This window comes from Bos indicus, chromosome 8 (assembly GCF_029378745.1).
Source record: "Bos indicus isolate NIAB-ARS_2022 breed Sahiwal x Tharparkar chromosome 8, NIAB-ARS_B.indTharparkar_mat_pri_1.0, whole genome shotgun sequence".
Classification (NCBI taxonomy): Eukaryota; Metazoa; Chordata; class Mammalia; order Artiodactyla; family Bovidae; genus Bos; species Bos indicus.
This window is the reverse complement of record NC_091767.1, coordinates 103,417,763-103,443,459: the sequence shown is the minus strand read 5'-3', so window position 1 is coordinate 103,443,459 and position 25,697 is coordinate 103,417,763. Positions and strand designations below refer to the sequence as shown.

The 25,697-nt window shown below is 49.4% G+C and overlaps 1 protein-coding gene across 5 annotated transcripts in view; it reads right to left on the bottom strand.

Annotated features, from left to right (window-relative positions):
• Nucleotides 1-38: 38 nt before the first annotated feature.
• COL27A1 (collagen type XXVII alpha 1 chain) overlaps nt 39-25,697 on the bottom strand; it is a 151,954-nt gene continuing 126,295 nt past the window's right edge. For 4 of the 5 annotated variants that reach the window (XM_019966791.2, XM_019966793.2, XM_019966792.2 and 1 more), the window contains 16 exons: nt 24,932-24,985; nt 24,741-24,848; nt 24,166-24,273; nt 22,927-23,034; nt 21,133-21,186; nt 20,559-20,621; nt 19,980-20,033; nt 19,802-19,837; nt 19,681-19,698; nt 19,439-19,474; nt 19,159-19,185; nt 15,912-15,977; nt 14,910-15,078; nt 13,761-13,870; nt 3,282-3,500; nt 39-2,051 (listed from right to left, as the gene is read on the bottom strand). In XM_019966791.2, coding sequence (XP_019822350.2) covers nt 1,905-2,051; nt 3,282-3,500; nt 13,761-13,870; nt 14,910-15,078; nt 15,912-15,977; nt 19,159-19,185; nt 19,439-19,474; nt 19,681-19,698; nt 19,802-19,837; nt 19,980-20,033; nt 20,559-20,621; nt 21,133-21,186; nt 22,927-23,034; nt 24,166-24,273; nt 24,741-24,848; nt 24,932-24,985 — 1,377 coding nt within the window. In that variant the 3' untranslated portion in view covers nt 39-1,904. Of the gene's footprint in view, nt 2,052-3,281; nt 3,501-13,760; nt 13,871-14,909; nt 15,079-15,911; nt 15,978-19,123; nt 19,186-19,438; nt 19,475-19,680; nt 19,699-19,801; nt 19,838-19,979; nt 20,034-20,558; nt 20,622-21,132; nt 21,187-22,926; nt 23,035-24,165; nt 24,274-24,740; nt 24,849-24,931; nt 24,986-25,697 lie in introns of those variants that run through there. The other variant, XM_019966794.2, reaches the window with a different exon arrangement.

The window sequence follows — 25,697 nt, the reverse complement described above, 5'->3', positions numbered from 1 at the left end:
CCGTGTCTTCAAAGAAGCACACAGCCACCGGTGCGTCATTCCATTGCCTCAGTTTTAAATATTTATTTAAAATCCAGAAGGGAGAAACAGAACCCACTTGGGTTTTAACACGTTGACATGTGGACAGAGACATGAACGAGGACAGCAGAGAAATCGAAGGACAAGACAGACGCCGGGACAGAGGCCAGGTGGAGACTGGCGGCCTGGGAGACCGAGCGCTGAGATGAGGCCCGAGCTGCTACAAAAAACGCACTTCCGGGAGCAAGGGGGCAGTGGGCGGGGCAGGGAGACAGGAAGTGGGGGTAGGGGAGGGTGGGCCAGAGTGAGGTATTAAATAAGGAAAATCAAATCCAATTCCCAAAGAGACACAACTTTAGAAAGAAAAAAAAAAAAAAGAGAGAGACACAAATAGACTTTCACATAAAATTTCCCCTTCTATAAAAATAATTCCATAGTTAAAATGACCTCAAAAATCCAACCTGGATGCTGACTGGTTCACTGATACAGGACAATTCAGATTACCCTGGTGAGCCCTGCCATGCTGAACTCTGAGATTCCCACAACAAGCCTTTCTCCTGCGCCCACATTTACACTTGGAGTTAGCAACACTGGGTTTCTACAGAATCGAATGACAGTGAAAAAGCAAGAGTGATGACTGTTATCTTGGAAGGATAAGCTCCAGAATGGAAGACCTTAGGAGATGGTCTGTGCTTTCATGAGATGGGTCCGTATTTACATTCCACCTCCAAGGCCAGTCCTGACCCAGCGCCATTCTCCTCACTGGTTTCTTCAAGGTCGAAGCTCAAGGTCAGGACTCCCCAGTCTAGATCACGCCATCCAAGATAAGCTAACTTCCCTCCAAGACCAAGAAAGGCCAAAATAAGATCCTTCATGCTCAGGCCTCCCCCTGCCTTCAGAGGACAAGCATTTTAAAGTCCATAAGTTAAAAGGTAAATCTTTCCTACTTCTGTTTCTGGTTGTTTTTTGTTTTTTTGCTTTGCTTTTTTTTTTTTTTTTTTTTTTACTTTTACCTTCTTTCCCCACCTCCTTAACAGATTACCTGATGAGCACAAGGGTGACATTAGGGAAATTTTAAAAATTCCCTGAACTTTGTCATTTGGAGGAGAGAGAAAAACGTGGATGATACCTCACATCTAAATGTTTCTTCAAAGCCTGTGGCAGAATGGTAGCACCTTCAGAATCTTAAATAGAGTTGCTTTGTTTTTTCCTTAAAAAGATCACATACACTACAAGACAATTGTGAGCACCAGCGATTTCACAGTGGGAGGTAGCAGACATGGGCACCCCCGGCCCCGAGGATCTCACCTCTCCCTCTCTGGACCCATCGCTTCCCACCCCCTGGCTGCTCTCTCCCCTTCTCACCTCCTTCTCAGATGAAAAAAAAAAAATTGTAACGCACCTTCTTTGTGTTTGTTTAAATAATATATATATACTTCTTCCTTTCCTTTTCTCCTTTTTTCATGTCTCCTCTCTAATATTGCACATCAAAGCTCCCCGGCAGGGACCAGCTGACAAGATGCCCCCTTCTCTCAAGCTGGCTGGAAGGTGGGGCTCTTTGGGCAGGAAGCTGGGCAGGGAAGGAGGTGGCCGCAGAGCTGGGAGACAGGCCGTGGGGCTCAGGTGGGTTGCAGGCCCAGCTTGCTCTGGCCGGCTCTTTGGTTGGTGTCTGGGGCTGAGTTGGGATCAGCTGTTCCCAAGGACACCCCATGTGTTCTGCTACCCTTCAGCCTCTTCCGCTGGGCAGACAACAGCTGGGGTCTGCTCAAGGATCCCTGGGCAGGTGAGCTGCCTTTCCTGGGCCCACCTACCCCTAGGTACCCTCCCTTTGCCTCTTTCTCCTCTTCCCTCCTCCTCGAGGCCTAGAGGAGCCAGGAGGTCAGAGGTCAGAGGAAGCATGCAGGTCCAACTTCGAGGCGGTACTGCTTCCCTGATGAGGCGGGAGGGAGGTTGTCCACGCCGACAATGGGCAGCTGCTGGGGGTCCTGGGTCCGGAAGGTGAAGAGCGTCTGATGCCAGCGGCCATCCTGGATCTGAGGGTAGAGGGAAAGGGGTACACACATCCATCATGGTCCTCATCATGTATGACGTGCCTTTCCCCATCATCTTTCTTCTTCTTCTTAAAATATTTACTTTCTTTTTGGCTGCACTGGGTTGTTTTTTTTTTTTGCTGTGTGAGGGCTTTCTCTAGTTGCAACAAACAGGCGCTACTCTCTAGTTACGTTGCACAGGCTTCTCGTTGCCACGGCTTCTCTTGTTGCAGAGCATAGGCTCTAGGGTGCCCAGGCCTCGATAGCTGTGGTACACGGGCTTAGCTGCTCTGAGACATGTGGGACCTTCCCGGACCAGGAATCGAACCTGTGTCCCCTGCATTGGCAGGTGGATTCTTAACCACTGGACCACCAGGAAAGGTCTCCCTTTCATCATCTTTCTTCACAATTTTTAATGTCCACGTGGCATTTCACTGTCACAGTGACCTGTTTGTGTCCATTTAGAGTGCTTCCACTATTTTGATCCCTATACGTAAAGCTGTCATGAGTATCATTGTCGCTAAACGTGTGCACGTTGTGACCTTAGAACAAATTCCAGAAGTATCAACAGATTTGCTGGATCAAAGGATAGGTACATTTGTAAGGCTCTGGATATATATTGGAGATATATACGTAGCTGCTGCCCTGAAAAGCTCTACCAATTTATTTTTAACTTTTCCAAATAGCTCTGTGTGAGAGTGTTGGGTTTCCCCACATCCTCAGTAACACTGTGCATTACTGGTTTTGTTTAATATTGTGAGACTGGTTTTTTGGATGACTTTCTGTCTCCCTCTTCAATTACAACCCAGCCTGTTTTAAGCCTTGTAAAACAACCAGGTTAAGAGAAAGAAATTAACCGGAGGGCAGGGGGCAGAGAGAAGAGTAGAAATATATCCTTCTATAAGTAGCCTTGCAAATAAGTACCAATCTACCAGCCCAGACCTTCCCTTGAAAGTTTCCCAGGGAGGAAAGAGGATGAAAGCAATTTTATAAGACAGCTATAAAAAATTATTACACAAAGATGAAAATTATATGCATACTAATATATATATAATAGTATAGTATAAAATTATACTAATATATATTATAGTATAGTATAAATTATAGCATAGTATACGAATATAGTATAGTATATGTTATACTAATATAGTATAGTATAAAATTGTTATATATAAGAACATGTTTTTACACCTGTCTGTGCATGAGGGGCCTGTGAAGGGCCCCAAGAGTTACCTTGCAGCCATCCATGGACACTTCTGGACTGAACTGACCCCCGGCCTCAAAGATCTGCCCGTTCCAGGCCCGGAAGCGCACAGCCTGCTTAGCTGGGGTCTGCCCGGTGCCCTCCTGCCACACGGTCATGTTAAGGCAGTGGATGGTGATCTGCTGTGTCACCTCCGAGCTTAGCAGGTGCAGGAAATTCATCTGGACCCGGCTGATGGCAAACTCCACCTGTGGAGGAGACACAGTGGTCAGGCGGGGTTGGACTTGGCTGCCCACCGCTCTCCGAATTCCTCACCTTCCTCTGGAAGGTCCAGGCACAAGCCCTTTCCTGGGAAGCAATTCCCAGCCATGGTCCCAGAGGTGTTGCTCACTCGAAAGACAGAAATACTGAGGTGGGTGTGAGTTAGTCCCACAGCCGAGGAGTAAGGAAGGGAAAGAACCAGGTCTGCCTGGCTCCAGCCAGAGCCGCGAGGGTCCTGATGTACTGTCTCCGGGGCTGAGCTGGGATACAGAGGCTCACAGAGGGAGAGGATCTTGCCCAGGATCGAGAGGCTCTTAGAGGGCAAAGGAAATGACAAGTGGCTTCACCACATTTCTAAGTCCCAAGCTCCAGGTAGGGTGGGTGGGTGCTGCTGGAAGAGGCAGACTTGACATCGAACGAAAGGGCAGGATTTGGGGCTTAAATGGCTGTACTGTAAGTCCTGACAGTTGGGTTTTCTTTTTTGTGTGATGCGAGTGCCTGACTTAAGCTTTGATTGCTGAGACATCCACTTCAAAGAGGCATCCACTTCAAAGGCAGACTACTGCCTATAATACCCAGCCAGTCACAAGACTAGATAAAGAGTCAGGCCACCTCCAGTACTGAGGCCCCTTTGTTTTTGAGCTCTGGATTGATTTCAATAACCAACCACTTGGGCTACTTCTTTTTTCTCTCTCCATGCTTTAAGTTCTGGCCCTTATATTTTAAATTCACCAATGAAGACTGAGCCTACGAAACCTTAGCGCACCTCCACCCCAATAAAAGCAGCACCCAGGCCCCTGCACCATCTCTCTCTCTCTCCCCATGACCCCAGTGTGTGGCTCTAGGTGGGCTGTGTAAATTCCAGGTCCTGTAAGTAATAAACCTTTACTTTTTTCAAAGTTTCCTGATAGTTATTGCTGAAGGTCATCTTGAAATCATAATAAGAACTACGAAGGCTGGTCCGACCATGACATGGTTATTGATAGACTGAGAGGTACGTAACAATTGGAATAGTAGGCAGGACTGCACAATCTCCCTCACAATCCATGGAGAGGAGGCCCTTGACCTGCAGCTTGCTTACTAACCACCTCATTCAGGTGGGTGTTAGCATCTGGGAAAGGACTCTGTCTCACTCCTGTGTGCTTTCGCACATTGCTGTGCTTGTTGTTTAGTCACCAATCCGTGTCTGACTCTTCTGCAACCCCATGGACTATATATATAGGCCACCAGGCTCCTCTGGCCATGGGATTTTCCAGGAAAGAATACTGGAATGGATTGCCATTTCCTTCTTCAGTGGCTTTTTCCGACCCAGGACTCGAACCCGCAGCTCCTGCTGCATCTTCTGCATTGCAGGCGGATTCTTTACTGCCGAGCCACTGGGGAGATCCAACCCAAAAGGTCACGCCTGCCTTTGAGAGAGTCATTGCCTAGGCAGGTTGATAAGGAGTCTAGGAGTCCCCAAGGAGAGAGGGGTCTGGAATTCTCAAGGAGGAAGAAAGGACAAACTTTTTTTCCTTCTCTACATTCCTTAGGATTATATAACAATAATGTATCCTGCCTGAGGACAGTCTCTGGATTAAGGACAGTCTCTGGATTAAACCTTCTGTTATCTTAAAATGTAAATTATGGGAGTAGACCTGGTCTTTACAAGGATGTATCCTGCCTGAGGACAGTCTTTGGATTAAACCTTCTGGCTAATTCTGTTATCTTAAAATGTAAATTATGGGAGTAGGTCTGGTGAGGTCTTTACAACCTCCAGACATTCTTTGGATTCATTGGAGAGTATATAATTTCATTGCTAACACTAGCAAGCGGGTACTCTTTCTGCCCCCTTCTGATGGCTATGTCAGAAGCTTTCTCTATCTCCTTTATACTTTAATAAAACTTTATTACACAAAAGCTCTGAGCGATCAAGCCTCGTCTCTGGCTCCGGATTGAATTCTTCTCCTCCGGGGGCCAAGAATCCCGGTGTCTTCGCGTGATTCAACAACAACCTTTCACCTTGATAATCCAACAGTCTTCCCAGAGCAATGTGATCAAGGCCATAGGCTCTTCCTAGCCACTGAGACCACTGATTATAATGGCCTTGTTGTTTAGTTGCTCGGTCATGCCTGACTCTTTGCGACCCCATGGACTGAAGCACGCCAGGCTTCCCTGTCCTTCACCATCTCCTGAAGCCTGCTCAAACTCCTGTGCCTTAAGTCAGTGATGCCATCCAACCATTTCATCCTCTGTCATCTCGTCTACTCCTGGCTTCAATCTTTCTCAGAATCAGGGTCTTTTCTAATGAAAGCTCTTCGCATCAGGTAGTCAAAGTATTAGAGCTTCAGCTTCAGCATCAGTCCTTCCAATAAATATTCAGGGTTGATTTCCTTTAGGATTGACGGGTTGGATCTCCTCACAGTCCAAGGGACTCTCAAGAGTCTTCTCCAGCACCACAAGACAAAAGCATCAGTTCTTCGACACTCAGCTTTCTTTATGGTCCAGTAAAGGCCTTAATTGACAATTAATGTGTATAAAGGTCCTCTGGGTGAGTTAGATCCCTGGGTTGGGAAGATCCTCTGGAGAAGGAAATGGCAACCCACCCCTATATTCTTGCCTGGGAAATCCCATGGACAGAGGGACCTGGCGGGCTACAGTCCATGGGGTGGAAAAAGAGTCGGACACAAGCTAGCGACTAAACAACAGCAACAGGTCCTCCACGCCTCAGGGGCAGAGTTAAGGACAGCGGATTGGATCACAAGGCTATGTCACAGCCCGAGGAAAGGTTCTGGGATAAAGGCATAAGAGAATACTCCTGTACTTGGGGAGGATAGGAGAACTCCACCTACGACCATAGAGTTGGTGGTTGTGCCAGAAAAGTGAAATAGCCTTGCAACTGGAAACCAATGGATCACCAAACAGAAGACATAACAGAGATCTACGGTCTCCATGGTCCAAGCTTCACTCATCGCTGTCATTCTTCATCCCTGACCCAATGGGGTATTATGGCTCCTATCCCTGGTGTGATGTTACTAAAAGAATTAATGGACAAATATAAATGTCCTAAACATCTGATGTCAGCATCTCCTAAGAACCCTGAGGGGGTTTCTTGATAAATGCAAGACCCCATGGAAGCATCCTGGGGGCATACCAACATGCCTAGTCTCTGATATCACAGTCCAGGGGCCTGAGGGCTTTTCCCAAAGACCCTGCACACACATGTGAGTGGACTCAGACCTCAATCCTGAAGAGGTCTCTTGGAACACCCTGGGAAGGAAAGTGGCCAGCTGTGAAGGCGGTTCACAGTGCTGCCATCCAAACTTTTCCTGTAACCCAATTTGGATTAAGATAATAGGAGAAAATCAAGAAGTAGAAACTGAGATGAAAAACTATACCTTAAATGAAATTCAAATTTTTCTTAAATATTTTATGCAGTAGGATGGAAAGAAAGGAGCTAATTGGCTACTTGGCTATATTGTTGTTATTCAAGGCTGCCAAAATGTATCAACTGACCAATATCTCTAAAGACCCTAAAATCCGTAATTTTTCTTAAAGATCCATCTGGGCTATATGCTCACTTCCTCCAAGATCTTCAGCTCCCTGTGCTTTCCCCTGAACAAGGCAGAACTAAGAAACACACCCTATAATGCACCCCTTAAGGGAAAAGCTGAAAAGGGTTATCTAGCCATCTTGGATAAGAAAGAGGGAGCTGGGAAGGCAAAGGACCTTAGATCACTGATACTCCACCAGGGCCTCCGCTCTCCTGGACTTTCATTCTTGGCATGGTTGCATCCTTCCCTCATAGTGATCACTGCTAAGGCTCGCAGTGAATGGAAAACATTAAGATGAGGCCCATTTCCTGCTGCACAAAATTGGCCTGATCTAGTGGGTTTACCATTTCCACAGCTGTGGTTATCCAGATGACCCCCTCTTCATTTTCAACTCCAAAGAGGCCCCATTTGACCCAGGGAATTATTTTAATAGAGCACTACCCTAATTACAGGGCAGTACTACAACATTTTATTGGAACTGCCAAAACCGTACAAAAGGGACTAAAACTCCTAGGAGAAAATTTACATTCTTTCTCTGTCCCTTGAAGATTAAATCTTTGAAATGGAAACACCCCAGGAGGTAACTAAAGCTCTGCCTACAATTGTCTGAGGCTGAAAAAAAAGAAATAAAACAACAGAGAAAGGGACCTTTCAAAATGCAAACTGCTATAAAAGCTCTCTTACTCAAAATCTAGTCCACAGCCTCCTTAAGATTACTTGTCAGGAACAAATACAGGTCTTAAGTCATCTCCACAAATATTGGTAGAAAGCATTAGGTGCTGGATGAATATGTGACTTTTTTTCTCTCTATCTCTGAATGGTATAGCCAAAGTTAATGTGTAAAAGAGCTCTGTTTAATTGGCTTAAAAATAAGCACTTATGAATTAGTTACTCCAAACATTCAGAAATAAAGAAACTAATCCAAATGTTTTTCAAGTTCAAGTGATCTGGGATAATCTTTGGTAAATAAAAGCTAGCCTACATTTGTTTTAGTTAAAATAGGTATGTCTTCAGAGTTAACAGCATTAAATATACTGCAGATAGACAACTTTTCCAGTGTTTACTAGCCAAATAAATCCATGTTATTTTTATTACAAAAAAAATTAGCTTGGGATGATGGCTGACTTTGTCTACTGTCTAATGAAGATTTTATAGATAGTTTAATCATATTGTCAGAAGAGAGAAAAAGAATTTTTTTATGTAGGCAAGTTGGCTAAAATTGGATTGTTAGTACAAGAGGCTTTTAAAAAAATAATATCAATAATGTTCTTATGTAATTCTCTTTCATTTGCTAAAAGGATATATTTTATTGGAGTATTGATCTGCTCCTGTTAAAAGTATGAAAAGTTATTCTTTACTTTTTAAGTAATCTGGCTAGAAAGCAAAGATTTTGTGTTTTATCAGAATAATCGCCTGAGCTTCATGTTGTCTTAATTGGATCTTTAATTACCTAGAAAACAGTCTTCTCAATACCAAAACAGCTAACTTTTGCTCACAACTATGGAACTTTCTGTATTTGCTTTTAAAATCCTTTGTCACTTCAGCTAAGTAGATAATTAAGCATTTTTAAAAATAATTATCTGTGGTTCTTTGTAATCAAGTGTTGAAAATCTTTGATATTTTTGACAAACTTCTGCAAGTCAAATTCTAAATGAAGTTTTTTTGATCTGGAAGTAACTTTGGGGTTTTCCAGAGGATCCTTGGAACATCTCAAAATATCCTTCTCTTTCCTAATAAAAAGAGAAACACTAAACTAATTAGGCTTATTTAATATGTTAAATCACATGGGAAATATTGTCAAGTAGGCTCGGAGAAGGGCAATGGCACCCCACTCCAGTACTCTTGCCTGGAGAATCCCATGGATGGAGGAGCCTGGTAGGCTGCAGTCCATGGGGTCGCTGAGGGTCGGACACGACTGAGCGACTTCACTTTCACTTTTCACTTTCATGCATTGGAGAAGGAAATGGCAACCCACTCCAGTGTTCTTGCCTGGAGAATCCCAGGGACGGGGGAGCCTGGTGGGCTGCCGTCTATGGGGTCGCACAGAGTCGGACATGACTGAAGTGGCTCAGCAGCAGCAGCAGGAAATAATGCTACATCTTCTTTATGGATATCCTCAAATGGATATATTTTGTTAATACAATATTCAAGAAATCATATGAAATTCCTAAAATTCTGATATGTAATGTTATCCAACATAACTCCTGTTATCTTAAAATGTTGTGTGTCACAGAAATAACAAAATTTTCCTTGTCAACTTCATCATAATGAACTCTCATCAGATCTTTAACTGTGGGCATAAAAAATATCATTTCTTTTGTTATTTATAATTATTGCTTTACTCTGATGCCTTTGCGAAAGTGCTCCATCTTCAGATTCATGGACAGGAGTCTGACAAGTACAGATTTTTGATAACTTTTAAATAATACCACTGAATGGACAGGGAGGCCTGGCGTGCTGTGATTCATGGGGTCTCAAAGAGTTGGACACGACTGAGCAACTGAACTGAACTGAACTGAACTGAATGGGCAAGGATTTATGAGGGTTGGACTGTGAAGAAAGCTGAGCACTGAAGAACTGATGCTTTTGAAATGTGGTGCTGGAGAAGACTCTTGAGAGTCCCTTGGACTGCAAGGAGATCCAACCAGTCCATTCTGAAGGAGATCAGCCCTGGGATTTCTTTGGAAGGAATGATGCTAAAGCTGAAACTCCAGTACTTTGGCCACCTCATGCGAAGAGTTGACTCATTGGAAAAGACTCTGATGCTGGGAGGGATTGGGGGCAGGAGGAGAAGGGGACGACAGAGGATGAGATGGCTGGATGGCATCACTGACTCGATGGACGTGAGTCTGAGTGAACTCCAGGAGTTGGTGATGGACAGGGAGGCCTGGCGTGCTGCGATTCATGGGGTTGCAAAGAGTCGGACACGACTGAGCGACTGAATTGAACTGAACTGAAGGAAAAACTGGATTTATGAAACTGCTAACAAAAGATCAAGATTGGTGATCAACTGCATAGGACTGAATGAACTGATGAGGGTGATTATAATTTTTTATGACTTTTGTTTGGCAGTTATTAATCTTTGTTTCCATGTTTAAGACTAAAGCTAGCAATGACTTACAACAATTTGGGGAAGTACACCTTTGTGAACAAAGATGAAATGATTGCTGTTTCTCCCTACCCGATCCTTCTAGAATTCGCTCTATGAGTATTCTTATTTTCACGGCAGTATAGTTATTTGCATAAGCTCAGTAAGACTCTGTTCTTGTAACAGAACATGATTGGAAATACCGGTTATCAACAAGGCTTTGACTAGATTGTCGTATTTGAGATATATATCTATATCTATATCTATATCTATATCTATATCTATATCTTGGAGAAGGCAATGGCAAGCCACTCCAGTATTCTTGCCTGGAAAATCCCATGGATGGAGGAGCCTGGTAGGCTGCAGTCCATGGGGTTGCTACGAGTCAGACGCGACTGAGCGACTTCACTTTCACTTTTCATTTTCATGCAATGGAGAAGGAAATGGCAACCCACTCCAGTGTTCTTGCCTGGAGAATCCCAGGGATGGCAGAGCCTGGTGGACTGCTGTCTATGGGGTCACACAGAGTCGGACACGACTGAAGTGACTTAGCAGCAGCAACAGCATATATATATATACAGACTCTGATATGACCAGATCACTTAAGGAACTAAGGTTGACTTCATGGAGCCAATAAAGGCCCTTGGAAAAATTGGTCTGTTACCTTGACTATAGGGTTCCCAGCAGTCTTTATCAGGTGAGTAAGGAAGACTACTTCCTGGCAGTTACAGGAATCAGAAGATATTTTGGGCACTTTGAGAAGAGAGGAATTTACCCAAATTTACAGGTATTCTAGGCAAAGTCTGATGGTTAGATCTTGGTTTCTTGCCCTGAAGAAGCTTCTAAAATTCAATCTGAGACTCCTTATGAAAGGTTTCAGCAAAGCAGCAAAGAGCTCATGCTGTCAATCACTTTTCTAGCTGCACTTGTGTGAATAACCACATTTGTTGAAACTAGACTTAATTTGCAAACAAATTAGTCTTTCTATGGCTCTCTTTAATAGAAATGGGGATGACTGCACAGAGAAAAATTGTTTCAATAGAAACTATGACACACGGTTGTGGACATTGGATTCTAGTTCTGTTAATCATCTGAGACTTTGCTTTCTACCTGTAAATTGGACAGGATGCTGAATTCTTCTTGGCTCCTCCAATATCTAGCTACAACTCTCCAAACTAATGTTTCCAGTTTTTCTCCCACACTTCTGATTTCATTTTCTATTGAAAATGAAGATTGCACTCTTCCCAAAGCCATGCAAGCTACACTGGGCTAACATGATATAAACTGCAGAGAGATCATCACAACTGTGCAGGTATGGACAATCTTCATGCCCGTTGCCATGTGGGCCACTCAGAAAGATCACCAGGCACATTCAAACTGCAACTCAAGGAAAACTATCAGACTGCCTCTGTCTGCCCTCACTCCACCTGAAGATGTTTGGAGCCCAACATCTAGAAATCTTCTTGACTAGCACCTTTAGAACTCAAAAAGTGGGACTATAATCTTCTCCAATCATTGACTTTTTTTTGTTTTGGCCACATCATGCCTCTTGTGGGATCTTAGTTTCTCAACCAGGGATTGAACCCAGGACCATGGCAATGAAAACGCCAAGTCCTAACCACTGGACTGCCAGGGAGTTCTTGACTTTTTTTGTTTCCATACAGATGCCTCTTATTAAATACCCGATTACCTGTACTGTACCTTACTTGGGTATCACTGCCTCCTGAGATAAGATACTACTCTTTTACTGAATTGACCTATTCTCGGGACCGAGAGATTGGTTAGATGAGATATGAAACAATCTCCCTACTCAGGATAGATTCAGACTGACCTCCTTACACACCATGTCCAAGATGTATAAATGCTTCACAATATTACAGAAATCTTGGAACAGATTCTGGGGCCCCTCAGATCACTGACTTAGTTTCATTACGGGATCCTTCGAGTTTGGGACAATGGCTCCCGACTGAATTTCAGACTATTGCCTCTATAATAATTACAGATTTTCTACTGTGATCCTGTTCAGATGTGTATTTTCTGGGTTTCAAGGTGCCTTACCCCTGACTTTTAACATATCAGCTACCCAGGAGGTTAAATATCCTCACCATTGACTCTGATGTCTCACATCACAGGGCATCACAGGGCAGATGGTAGTATTAGCCCTGACCGTTGTGTTGTCTCCTTTTTTGTGTGATGCAAGTGCCTGAGTTAGGCTCTGATCGCTGAGGCACACACTTCAAAGAAGGTTATCTCCAATAAACACATTGCCAGCCCCACAGACTAACCCTGGAAGGGCTGGGCCACCTCCCAACACTGCGGCTCCTTTGTATTAGAGCTCTGGTTGATTTCAACAACTGTTGGGATCACTTATTTTTTCTTTTCTGCTTTAAATTCCCACCCTTAGGTTTTAAATTCACCAGCACAGACTGAACCTATGAAATCCTAGCCTCCTCCTCCTCCAATACAAGGAGATGCACTGTCCCTTTCTCTCTCTACCAGAGACCTCACTGTGCCGTCCCAGGTATGCTGTAATTTCCAGGTCCCGTAAGTAATAACCTTTCTACATTTCTTTTTTTTTTCCTGTTTCTGGGTGGTTATTGCTGGAGGGCATTTTGCAACCTTAAGAAAAATCAGGGAGGCTGGTCCAGCCACAACACTGGTTATCATTAGGCTGAGGCCAGCCCAGGACAGTGGTTCATTGTTCCTGATGGGGATGGCGACTCAGATGGGCAGTCGCATTGCCAATCCAGGTGCCAGCCTCACCCGTCTGCCAGGTGGGTTTGCCACGAAGCTGGTGACCCTCCGTGTCAGAGGGGAAAGGGCCTGTTGGACTGTGAGCTCTGCTTGTGGAGGCTGCCATATTTCCTGTTGAGCCCAGCACCTGGCTCAGTGCCTGGCCCATGGTGGGGACCCAGCCAGGACTTGTTACCCAGCTGGCTGGGCTATGGATGTTCAGACTCTGGGTCTGCCATGGTCAGGACAAGGTACTTTCCGGAGCTTCCCCTGGGGGGCGCTGGAGTCCCACCTCTCCTGCAGCCAGAGAAACCCTTTTCTCTGCAGCTTGAATTGTCTCATAGGGAGGACTTGCTGCAACTACAGACCCACCCTCCAGCGAGGGGTTCCCTAGCCGGGGGCGTGGTTATGTTCCACCCGCTGCTGCACACTGTGGTTTGTTGGAGTTGCCCTGGGCCACCTAAAATTCTCAGCCCAGAGACCATCGCAGGTACGTGGGCACCAAACATGAGCTACATATTTGCATACACAACCCCAGAACACAGGCCCCAGGGGATCATCTCGCTGACTTGTTTTGTGCTTACGGTCATAGTTGTCCAAGCCAAGGGGCTGGCTAACTGCTGGCTAACCCAGCTTGGCTAACTGCTGTGTCTTAGACTTTAGGCAGAAAGTTCTATTTGAAGACAGAACCATCAGCATCACCCAACACAAAAGGATTTGGAAACCAAATGCAGAGATGAGGAACTGGGGTTCAGAAAGAGGAGATGATTTTCCCGAGGCTATGTAGCAAGATAGTTAAGGCTCAGTCACAAGGCTGGATGGACTGTGGTCCAGGGCAGGGGCAAGGGGTGTAGAGAGAGCAAGCCAGTGAGCGCTGGGGAGCAGATGGATACCTTGGAGGCCGTGATGGGCTTGAGACACGTCTGTCCACCATGTGTGAAGTTGCAGGAGACTTCGATGGTGTCGGACGAGCAGCCAAGGTTAGGATCCACCCAGTAGGTACCTATAGGCAACATGGGATGGGGGGCGGTGTATGTATGTGGGGAGGAACCCCAGGCTTGGTTCTACAGGTGAATCTGACACCTGGTCACCCGCTGAGTCCCAGCTGGACATGAAGTCAGGGAGGTGGAGCAGAAAAGGGATTCTGTGAGCCACAGTGATGGAAGGAAACTCTCTGCAGAGCTCAGAGCTGGCAGAGTCTCCAGAGAGGCCACATGGGAAGTATCCCCCTGTCGCCACTGGTAAGTATCATTTTCCAGAAAGGACTACAGGTTGAGAGAAGCTGAGCCACTTGCCCGAGGGATTTAGGGATTGTTTAATTGAAATGTTTTACTGCCAAGGCTCTGATCCTCCCAGAACTTGGTGGGAGTCAGGGCTTCTATCCCATCAACCAGGAAGCTCTGCTGGCACCTGGCTTCCCCTTTTGGGTTCCCAAGGAGCCAAAGGCCCCACAGCTGATAGAGTAGGACAGCCTTCTCACGCAGCAGAGAGAAGGGTGGCTCACCCAGCTCACAGAGCAGGTCAGAGGCAGGACAGACATTTGAACTCAGGTCTGTCCGCCTCTAAAACTGTCGTCCTTCCAAGGTACCACACAGCTCACAGAGAGAGAGGAGAGTTGGATGAGGTGCAGAGGACAGAAATTGGGAATCCTGGCTCTCCAGGGGAGCTACGATGGGGGCCTTCCTGGCCCTGGGGCCTTTTTCTGCCAAAGCTCTTGGCCCATTGCAGTGAAATGGTCATCCCCAGCTTGTGGATCTGTGGGTTCAACTCTGGAAGGGTGGGACCCGTCCATATCCCCATGCCGCAGGAGGCTCAATGCCTGGCACACTGCGGGGCTCTGTGACTGTTTGTTGAGTGAATATATGACTGCCTCCCCAAGGACAGATGCTCGGCCCAGTTGACCGGAGAACCTAATGGCTAATTGCTCTGTCTTAGAGCGGTTAACCATCTCTTTAGCTCCTCCTGGAATCCCCTGCCCCACCCTGCCCCACCCCTGGGGCCGGGAAGCCCTCGCTTGAGACAGACCCCACCGGCCCTCGTACCATCCACCATCTTCTGCTCACAGTCCATGAGGTCCCGGCAGACCCGGGCGGGGTTCTCTTTGGTGCCCAGGGGCGTCTTAATGCTCTGGATGAGGTTGCTGAGGTAGTGTAAGGTTTTAAAGATCTCCCCTCCCTGGTCCAGCACCAGCCGGTCCGGATGGCTGTAACCCTGTTGTGAGAAAAGAGGGTGGCCGTCGGGCCCTTGAGGTCCTTGTCCGGCTGGAGCTCTAAGCCTCCACTGCCCCAAGTTCTTGCCACTAAGGAGACATCTGAGCTCCCTGCAGGGGCTATGCTTGGGTGTCCCTCCACTTAACAAATAAAGAAACTGGGGACCAGCGGTGGCCAGGGGCAGATCTACCTAGAGGGCCTGGGGGCTTGAGAGATGTGGACAGTCAGCCTGGCTTCTGCTGCAGAATAGGAGGGTCCTGTGAGCGAGGAGTCAAGGAAGGGGTCCCAAATCCCTCAGGAAGGAGTTGGTGAAGGACTTACTTTCCACTGACTACCCCGTCCCCCACTCCCCAGAATGGAAGGAACATAACAAGCTTTTCTATCTGCCCTTCCCCTGGCTCATGAGCCTGGAGAGAGCACTCAGGGCACAAATGGAAAAGTCTGACGATCTGAGCTGATAGGTAGTGAGTCCCCCATCGTGGGGGGAAAGCAACTCAGCAAAGGACACTCTTGACAGGGTTTGACCAGAGGATACCCAGGGCCCTGTTCAGCCTTGTATCCTAGTGCTGAGGTGACCACTGGCCAGGGTCTTAGCAGAGCCTGTGGACAAGTTTCCTGCCTCTGGTGGATTCTGGGACTGAACCAAGAAGCTGCTTCTGACATCTCTACCTGACTCAGGAGGAGAGCAAAAGGCCTCGGCCCTGCTTCTGGGTCACTTGCTGGCTGTGAATTGCTCAGTGTGGGTCACGTGGAGGCCACTGACCACATGTGGGTCATCATTTCTGCACCCCCCCCAAGGAAGGGACCCCACGTGGGCAGGGCCCCGGGTGGCACCTCTGCTCTCAGTGCTCCACTTGTATCCATCCACGTCTGGAAAGCTGCCCCAAGGTCATCTTGTTGCTGCGCAGAGAGAAGACAGGTTGTGCCTCCTGGCCCCCACCGAGCAGGAGTCCCAGGGTCTGAGCAAGGGCCCTCCCACCCTACCTTCCCTAGTGGGATCCTGGCCAATAGCATGCCTTCTGGGGAACTCTGTTCTTCCTCCCCTTGCAAACAGATGCTTCCACTAATTTCCTCCAGGCACTTCCATAGCGCTCTGTTGCCCCCAAGATTAAGTCCAAACTCCTGGCAGTGGCCTGCGTGCTGTGTGCTCCAGCCCTGCCTCTCTCTGTCTCTCACGGGTGCTCCGCGCACCAGACACACTATCGCACTTCTCAGTCCCTAAGTGCGTGCTCTGTTTAGCCACCACGCCTCTGAACGCGCGGCTCCCATTTGCCTGTTCCCTTCCTCCATCGTTCCATCTACTGTTCCAGTGGTTCTCAGCCAGGGCTGATGCTGCCCCCTAGAGGGCATCTGGCAATATCTCGAGACTTCAGGGGCTGTCACAACTGGAGCAGGCAGTGCTACTGGGATGCAGTGGCTGGAAGCCAGGCTGTGGCTACATATCCTCTGATGCACAGGACAATCACTCACAGCAAAGAACCGTCTGGTTCCAAATGTCCACAGCGCTGTGGGTGAGAAAGCCTGCCCTGCACGCATCCTATAGATACCACCCTGCGATGGGAACTCTCTCCCGATGCCCCCAGGCTGGGTGTGGACCCCGCCTTCTACATTCCCACAGCCCCGGGGTCTCCCCTTTGCACTGTAAGTGTCTCACTTCCACTTGCACCTCCAGTCCTGACACTGGGCTTCCCAGAAACACAGCTGCATGACCTCATCATGAATATAGAGAGGGGGGAAGATCTGACAGTGAGTAAAGCCCCAGGGTTGGGGTCTGGAGCTAGGACTCTGGCAGTCCTTCTCAAGTTCAGATCCCAAGCCTTGCAACTTACTAACTGTACAATCTGGGCAAGCTGCTTAAACTTGGTTCTCTCATCCTGATAATAAAACTCAGAACTGTTGAGAGGAATAAATGATTTCAAGGTAAAGAATCCGCCTACAATGCAGGAAGACACAGGAGACTGGGTTTGATCCCTGGATCGGGAAGATCCCCTGGAAAAGGAAATGGTGACCCACTCCAGTATTCTCACCTGGAAAATCCCATGGACAGAGAAGTCTGGCAAGCTACAGTCCATGGGGTTGCAAAGAGTCACAAGACTTAGTGACTAAACAGCAGAACACACGAAAAGCACTTCTTTTTTTTTTTTTTTGCCTCCCCACACAGCCTGAGAAATCCTAATTCCCTGATTAGGGCTCAGAGACTGAGCCCGAGCCCTCAGCAGTGAAAGCGTGGGGTCCTAACCACCAGACCACAAGGGAATTCCAGAAAAGCACTACGAATGTTATATGGCATACAACAAGCACTGAATCTATTAGTTATTATTCAAAAAATAAAAAATCCTCTCGTTTTCCTTTTTTCTTTAAGAGGGAAAAGTCTTTTCCTAGATCCCTTAATTTCCTCCTAGTTTGCTTCCTTACTGAAGAAGGAAGGATGTAGAGGAAGAGGCCAGGGCTGTCACTCTAGTTTCATGGATGAGACAGAGGGATGGACAGCGAGGACAGAGAGCAAGGATTCAAGCTGCTCATGGCCGGGGCTCCTTCTCCATGCAGTCCTTCCCCTTGGCCATTCCCTGGGACGCGGTCGGGGCTTGCTTCTAACAGTCAACTGGGACCATGATCAAATGTGGACAGACTGCCAGAGGGCTTGTGAGGGGGGGATGTATTTTCATTCAAGCCAGGGAGGAGCACTGGGGCCCAACCTGCAACCTTGCCTGACTCTCCTTGGACTCAGAATCTGAGCTGGACAGACTCTGTCATGCGGTGATGCACAATAAGAAATCTATACTTGGTCTTCAATCTGGTTCCTGGCACAGAGCTCCGAAAACCCTTGGAATTTTCTGAGATAGGGTATCTTTTGCTGTGTTCATGAGATGACTTTTGGAAAGCTCCTAAGTAACCTAAGGGTAGGGGCTGGTGGTCTCCGGAACCAACCACGTGATCAGAGGGTTGCAACTTTCAGTTACCAGTCCCACAGCCTCCAAGGAGGGGAGAGCGGCTGGAGACTGAGTCAATTGCCATCGCCGATGACTTAATCAATTGTGTCTATGTAACGAAGCCCCCAGAAAATCCTAAAAGGACTGGGTTCGGAGGGCTCCCAGCTTGGTGAACAGGTGCAGATTCAGAATAGACACAGAAGCTCGTGGCCCGTCCCCATGCCTTGCTTGATGATGCACAACCTCCATCCGGCTGCTCCTCTGTGCCTGCGCTCAGTCGCATCCGACTCTCTGCAACTCTATGGAAGGCAGCCCACCAGGCTCCTCTGTCCATGGGGTTCTCCAGGCAAAATACTGGGGTGGGTTGCCATTTCCTCCTCCAGGGGATTTTCCCAACCCAGGGAACAAACCCGCATCTCTTGTGTCTCCTGCATTGCAGGTGGATTCTTTACCCGCTGAGAAGGGAAGTCCAAAATGACACGTGTGAGTTACAGCCTTTTATAATAAGCCACTAATCTGGTAGGTAGAATGTGTCTCTGAGTTCTGTGAGCTGCCCTAGCAAATTAACAGATGCCAAGGAGGGCCTGGTGGGAACTTTTGGTCTATAGCTAGTTGGTCAGAAGCACAAATGAGACCTGGATTTGCCACTGGCATCGGAAGAGAGGCAGGGAAGGGGGGCGAGGGATGGAGGTGTGGAGTCCTGGGTTGGGGAGCCAGCAGCGATCTTGCAGGACTGAGCCCTCAACCCGTGGAATCTGATGCTGCTCCAAGTAGTGTCAGGACTGAATTAAATTCTAGGACACCCAGCTGGTGTCCCCCAAATTGCTCACTGGTGTGGGCAGCTCCCTTCCCAAAACTCAGGGGCTGGAATCAGTACCAGAAGCTTAAAGATCTGTCAGTGGAACGGCACAGAGTGGGCCAACAGGGCCTGGAGCCAGCGGAGGGAGGTCTTCCTGGATCCACTGGCCGGGGTGCATTCTGGCTAATACCTGGGTTTCCTGCCCCTCAGTGCAGGGGTCAGGGTTCAGTATGGAGTGAGGAAGGATGGGGCGTGGGCAGCCCTGGGCCAGGGAGGGGTCTGTTGTCATCCCTCCCCCACCACACCCCAGGCCTTACTCCAAGTAGACCGCAGAGGAAGTTCTCCAACTTACGAAGTGGATAGTGCTCCCTGGAGGACCCTGCAAAAGAAGAGGCTGGGTCGTGTCTGGCAGGGACTGTGTGCTGCAGTCCCAGGGGCTGTCGGGAGCTGGGAGGGGCTCTCAGGGCATGAGAGAACCCACCACCCTGGTCTCTGCCTGGGACCACCCGGGCTGAGCTGTACTATCCCAGAGGCCTGGCCTGTGAAGTCAGGGCCAGTCCTATGAAGGCCGCCAACACAGCCTGGGGTCCCACCAGCTGCCCTACAATTCAAGGGGAGCACACACTACCTACCGGTGGGCCGGGCTGCCCTCTGGGACCGGGAGGACCCTGGAGGAAGAGAAGAACAGTGAGGCCCCGCTCAAAGGCCTCTCATCCCCCGACCCCGCCCAGGCCTCCTCCTGAGACCCAGGCACCGTGGCCACCTGCGTACAGACCGAGGTCCCAGGACATGACTGGTCACGGGCAGGAAAGCCCAGAGTGCCCGCCCCCCTGACTCCACCATCCCCCCAGCCCTCACACCCCAGCCCACTCACCCTCGGACCTTGCAATCCCTGGAGGGGGACAGAAGCGGGGAGACAGAGTTAGAGGAGCAGATTGAGCCGTGCCACCCCCCTGCCCCCGCCCACCACACTGCCCACCAGCCCGTCCACTCACCAAGTCCCCGCGGCTGCCTTTGTCGCCCTTTGGACCCTGCAAGAAACCATGGCCCAGTGAGAGGGGGCTCAGAGGAGGAGCCCCACTGCCCAGATGGGGAAACTGAGGCTCAGACTGGGTCTAGGTCACACAAACAGTCTTGCCCCAGTGGTCTTTCTGGCCAGCCCCCTGCACATACCTGGCGTCCCGAAGGTCCCAGGATTCCCAGGGGCCCGATGATACCTTCCTTTCCCTAAAGGGGAGAGAAAGGCTTGTGTGTTCTCGTCCCAGCGCCTGGGGAACACAGTCACCAGGACAGGAGGGTAGGGGGCAGCCTGAAGGCCCCCAGGAGATGGAAGGGAGACCTCCCCAGGTGAGGCCAGGCTGCACGTCTGCTGAGCCCGAGTGGTGTGCGTTACAGTGGGCCATTGGTGGGGGATGGGAGCAGGTGAAAGCAGGAAAGACGGCAGCTCAGCTGGCAGGAAGATCACGAGCAAAGGTGTGGAAGCAGGGTAGGGGGTGGGAGGGAGGTTCGAGAGGGAGGGGACATATGTATGCTTATGGCTGATTCACATCGTACGCAGAAACGAACACAACATTGTAAAGCAATTATCCTCCAATTAAAAAATAAATGTTAAGAAAAGGTGTAGAAACAGGAGGGGAGATAGTGGGCAGAGAAGGCTCAGGACTGAAGGAACAGGAAGGGTGACGTCACCCAGCTGATGGCTGGCCGGCCTCGGGTGACTGACCATGCTGGGACAGACAGGGGAGGACTCACCATCAAGCCAGGAGGCCCCCGAGGGCCCTGGATGCCTTTGAAACCGACGTCTCCTTGGGGGCCCTGCGGGAGATGGAGAAGGGCTGCTGTGTCTGGGTGGCCGCTGGGCAAGGGCTCCAGCAGCTCCGCCACCCCTGGGGTCTGCCCAACTTTTGCCCTCCCGGTCAAGAGAGGCCTTCCCTGAGAGGCTCCAGAAAGAGGAACAAATGTCCACAATTAGTATGCAGCAGGCAGCGTGCTGGCTCAGCGCTAAATGGTGTAGGTTTAATCTTCATTGTAACAACCCTTTGCTGCTACTGTGCCCATTTTATAGATGAGAAAACTGAGGCTTGGAGAGACCAAGTAACTTGCTCAGGCACAGAGCAGATAAACTGCGGAGCTGGGCTTAGAACCCAGGTCTGCTGGAACATTAGGCTGGGAGACAAGGGTGTTCATGCTAGATTCTGGCTGTGTTCCAGCCCCCATTGCAAATGCCCAAGAAATATTTGTGAACAAGAAATATTTGTGCCCAAGAAATAATAAGTGAACAAGCAGGTGGATGGACAGGACCCCAAGAGGAATAGAGAATCTGTACCTTGGGTCCAAAGAGGCCAGCCATTCCTGGGAATCCCATCTCACCAGAGTCACCCTATGGGGAGAACAAGATGAGACAGCGCAAGTGAGGCCAAGATAAGGTGCCTGGCCAGTCGGGCAGGACCCCCAGGCCTGCCTCTTTGAAGGGATATCAGCCACTCCACCTCAAGGCAAATGAATGTGAATGGCTCACAAACATGATGCCCGACAGCAGTGGCTAGAAATGCCAACACAATGTTGAACAAAAGTGGTGTGAGCAGGTATCTGACTTATTTCTGCTCTTTGGGAGAAATAATTTAATCCTTCACTAGGAACTACGATAGTAACTATAGATTTTTCATGACTGTCCTTTATCAAGTTGAGGAAGTTTTTTCTATACCAAGTTTGTTGAGAATTTTTATCAGAAATGGAGTTGGATTCTATCATTTGCTTTTCTTGCATCTACTGAAATGATTAATTGGATCTTCTATTTTAGTCTGGGGAAGATTGTGGGCAGGAGGAGAAGGGGACAACAGAGGATGAGATGGTTGGATGGCATCACCGACTCAATGGACATGAGTTTGAGCAAACTCTGGGAGATGGTGATGGACAGGGAAGCCTGGGGTGCTGCAGTCCGTGGGGTCACAAAGAGTTAGACACGACTGAGTGACTAAACAACAAATTTTAGCTTGTTAATATGGTGAATTATATTGATTTATTTTTAAATGTTATACTATCCTTACATTCCTGATCTTTTTTTCCTGATTCACTTGATCTTCTTTTTTAAAAAAATACATTTCTTTATTTGACTGTGTTGGTTCTTACCTGCAGCATGTGGGATTTTATCTTATTTTTAGTTGCAACATGCAGGATCTGTAGCTGTGGCATGTGAACTCTTGGTGGTGCATGTGGGATCTAGTTCCCTGACCAGGGATCGAACCTGGGCCCCCTGCATTGGGAGCATGTTGTCTTAGCCACTGGGCCACCAGGGAAGTTTCAAATCTCACTTGATCTTGACATATCATTCTTTTAATGTATTCTTTGACTGATTTTTCTAAAACAGTATCGAGAACTTTTGTGTCTATACTTCTGAGGTATATTGTAGTCTGAGGTCGGTAGTTTTCTTTTCTTGTAATCTTTGTCTAGCATAGACATCAGGGTAATGCTAACCTCACAGCATGTGTTTGGAAGTATCCCTTCCCTTCAATTTTATGGAAGAGTGTATGCAGAATTGGAATTTTTCTTCCATAAACAATGACTAGAATTTACCAGTGAAGTCATCTGAACCTTTGTGGGAAGTTTTCAGACTATAGATGTAATTTCTCGAATAGATCCAAGGCTGTGTGTGTGCTAAGTCGCTTCAGTCGTGTCTGACTCTTTGTGACCCTATGGACTGAAGCCCTCCAGGCTCCTCTGTCCACAGGATTCTCTAGGCAACAATACTGGAGTGGGTTGCCATGCCCTCCTCCAGGGGATCTTCCCGACCCAGGGATTAAACCCATGTTTCTTACAGTCTCTTGCAGGGGCATGTGGGTTCTTTCTACTAGCGCCACCTGGGAAATCCAGATTCAAGGTTACTTCAGGCTACTTAAGGTTCTGGTTGGGATGGCCTCTCCTCATTCTTAAGGGACCACTCACATCTCGCTCCTCAGCTTTCTTGCATCCCCTCATCCCTGACTCGGGGGAGGCAGAGTGGGATCTCGTGCCCATGGAGAGGGTTGCTCCGTGCTTTGCACAGTGCAGGAAGGTGGCTGGTGGGTCTGCGTGCGTGTGTGTGCATGTGTGGGAACATGTGTGTTCCCTGGGGCTCACTCACCGGCTGGCCTTTGGATCCAGGCTCCCCCTGGTTCCCAGGAAGCCCCATGCCGCCTTCTGTCCCTCGCTTGCCAGGGGGTCCCATCTGCCCAGGCAACCCACTTTCACCCTTAAAGAAACACACCAAGATGACCAGTCAACGGGAGAAAACGGCTCTAGGAGATGGGGAGGGCAGCTGGAGAGACAGAACAGGGATTCCACCAGGTCAGTAAACATCTCTGGTTGCTGGGGCAACAGGTGTAGGTCTGGGGATGGGGGAGGGTGCTCAGACTTCAGCCTGCTTAAGAAGAAAGTCTCTTTTCTTGTTCTGGCATTCAAGGGCCCACTTCCTGACAACTCTCTCACACACCTCTCTTCACTGTTTCTTCCCAACAGGCCAGGCAGTCCCTACCTCCACTCACACTCTTCCTCTTGTCTAGAATGTCGCCTCCCCTTCTTGCCTCATTTAAATCTTCCACAGGCCAAGGCCACCTCTCCCCTCTGCCCTCTGTCTTTAAAGAGGGTTACAACCTCTCTCCAACTAAACTTCAAGCTCAGAGAGGGTGAGAGCCTCATTCATTCATCTCAATTTTCCCTTCAGTGTCTAACCCTGGGCTCAGACAGCCTCATGACTGCCTCCCCCACCGAGCAAGGAAACTTCCTAAAAGGATGCCTTGGAGGGTCCCAGCAGCCAGCAACAGCCATTGCCCCACAAGGCCCACAAGAGGGCGCCCACGGACAGCTCAACAAACAGTTGACAACCTCAAAGGCCTGATAGGGGGCAGTATTACAGCTCCAGGGGTTAACTATCCTTTAAGCCAGGAGAAGGCAATGGCACCCCACTCCAGTACCCTTGCCTGGAAAATCCCATGGACGGAGGAGCCTAGTGGGCTGCAGTCCATGGGGTCGCTCAGAGTCGGACACGACTGAGCGACTTCACTTTCACTTTTCACTTGCATGCATTGGAGAAGGAAATGGCAACCCACTCCAGTGTTCTTGCCTGGAGAATCCCAGGGACGGGGGAGCCTGGTGGGCTGCCGTCTATGGGGTCGCACAGAGTCGGACACGACTGAAGTGACTTAGCAGCAGCAGCAGCAAGCCAGGTTCAAGCTTGGGGAGGGACCCCTGAGGAAGTAGACTCCATTTTTCTCACTGTCCCTGGGACATGGGTGCCCATGTCAGCCCTGTAGTCAGGGTCACTGTAGTCAGTACCAAGGCAGAAAGGGTGGAGGGCGGATAAGAGCATTAACAAGTGTCTGACCTTGAATCCTGGGGGCCCCTGTGCTCCAGGCAAGCCAGCCACACCTGGATCTCCTCTCTTCCCAGCAGGGCCCATGGGCCCGGGGTCCCCGTCATCTCCTTGCTCCCCCTGTGAAGAAAGAGGGCAAAGGAGAATTTTTCATGTTTCAGGAAATAGGCAGCCAAGGAGGCAGGGTGACTTCAAAATCCACCAGCGTGGGAGAAGCCTGGTGGGGGTGGAGGTCAGACTCGGGGATGGAGGCCATGTGTGAGAATGGCTGGACCAGTGGGGCAAGAGGACTTGAAGATTTGTGGGTAGGGAGATGAGGGATCTTAAAAACCAGAAGCTCTCTGCCCTGGACAGGGGTTGTCCCTCTGGGTGCTGGCATGGAGGAGAGACAGTGAGACAGGCCATTGTCCAGGTACCACAGAATGAAGCCACTGACCATGCAGGAAACTTCTAGATACGCTGATTCTGCCCATCCAAGTTCCCAAACCTGCTCCTCCTGGCCCATGGCCTATGGCACCCCACATCCCACCACACGCGCACCTCGTCTCGAACAGAGACACCCTCTGTTAACCCCCAGTCCGGCTCACCTGCTGTCCTGCTTGACCATCGCGGCCAGGAAGCCCATCTGGTCCAGCAACACCCTCGGGGCCCTGTCTCCCCACCACGCCCCGAGGCCCTGGGAGCCCCTGCAGGCCCTGGGAGTAAACGAGAAGCTGGTGAGGGCTTCTGGGGAGGGCAGGGGGTGGGGTGGGTGAGCGAAAAGCTGTAAGCCACTCACCTGGATCCCCCTCCGTCCTGGCGCCCCAGCCTTGCCTTGCTTTCCCTTTGGCCCCTGAAAAATCAAGGGGCACACGATGGAGACTTCCTGGAGGAGGCGCAGAACCCAAGGGGCTCCAGAAGGGAGATCCCTCTGTGGCTCAGCCCTGCCCCTCTACCTCGGCATCTGCATCTGCCAATGGGCCCAGGCACCCCCACCCAGAAGCCCAGGGTCAAGGCCAGCCTTGGGACCTGCCAGGTGCGGCCCCTGACCCTGCTCTGGGCCCTGGGCCCTCACTGGGAACCCGGTGGCAGAGGGTCCAGGCATTGGCAACTTCCTGGTGGGAGCTAAGCCCCATGGCTGGCAGGTCCGTGTGATCCTCAGGGGTGTGGGTATCCCGGAAGGGTGAGGAGTGTGTGTGCGAGCAGAAGGAAGGCGTGTGTGTGTGCACCCCTGGGAGGAAGTTGAGGGCAGTGAGACAGCCCTGGCCCAGCCTCAGTGGAGGCCGATCCAGGAGGCCTGGGTGAAGGCAGGAAATTCCCTCTCCACCGCCTCCGAATTCCTCCATGAGTGTCACGCTCCCTGTCTTCCTCCACATGCTCTCACTTCACTGCTCCCAGTTTTCTTTCTGCAGTGCATTGTGGTGGAAAGGGAGGCCAGCTTTGGATACTGACTGCCCGGGGTTCAAATCCCACTAGCTGACTGAATAGGTGGTCCCCCTCCCAGAGGTTCTATGATTGGGACTGGTCATCTCCTGGCCCTCAGGCCCACTGAAGGAATCCTGGCT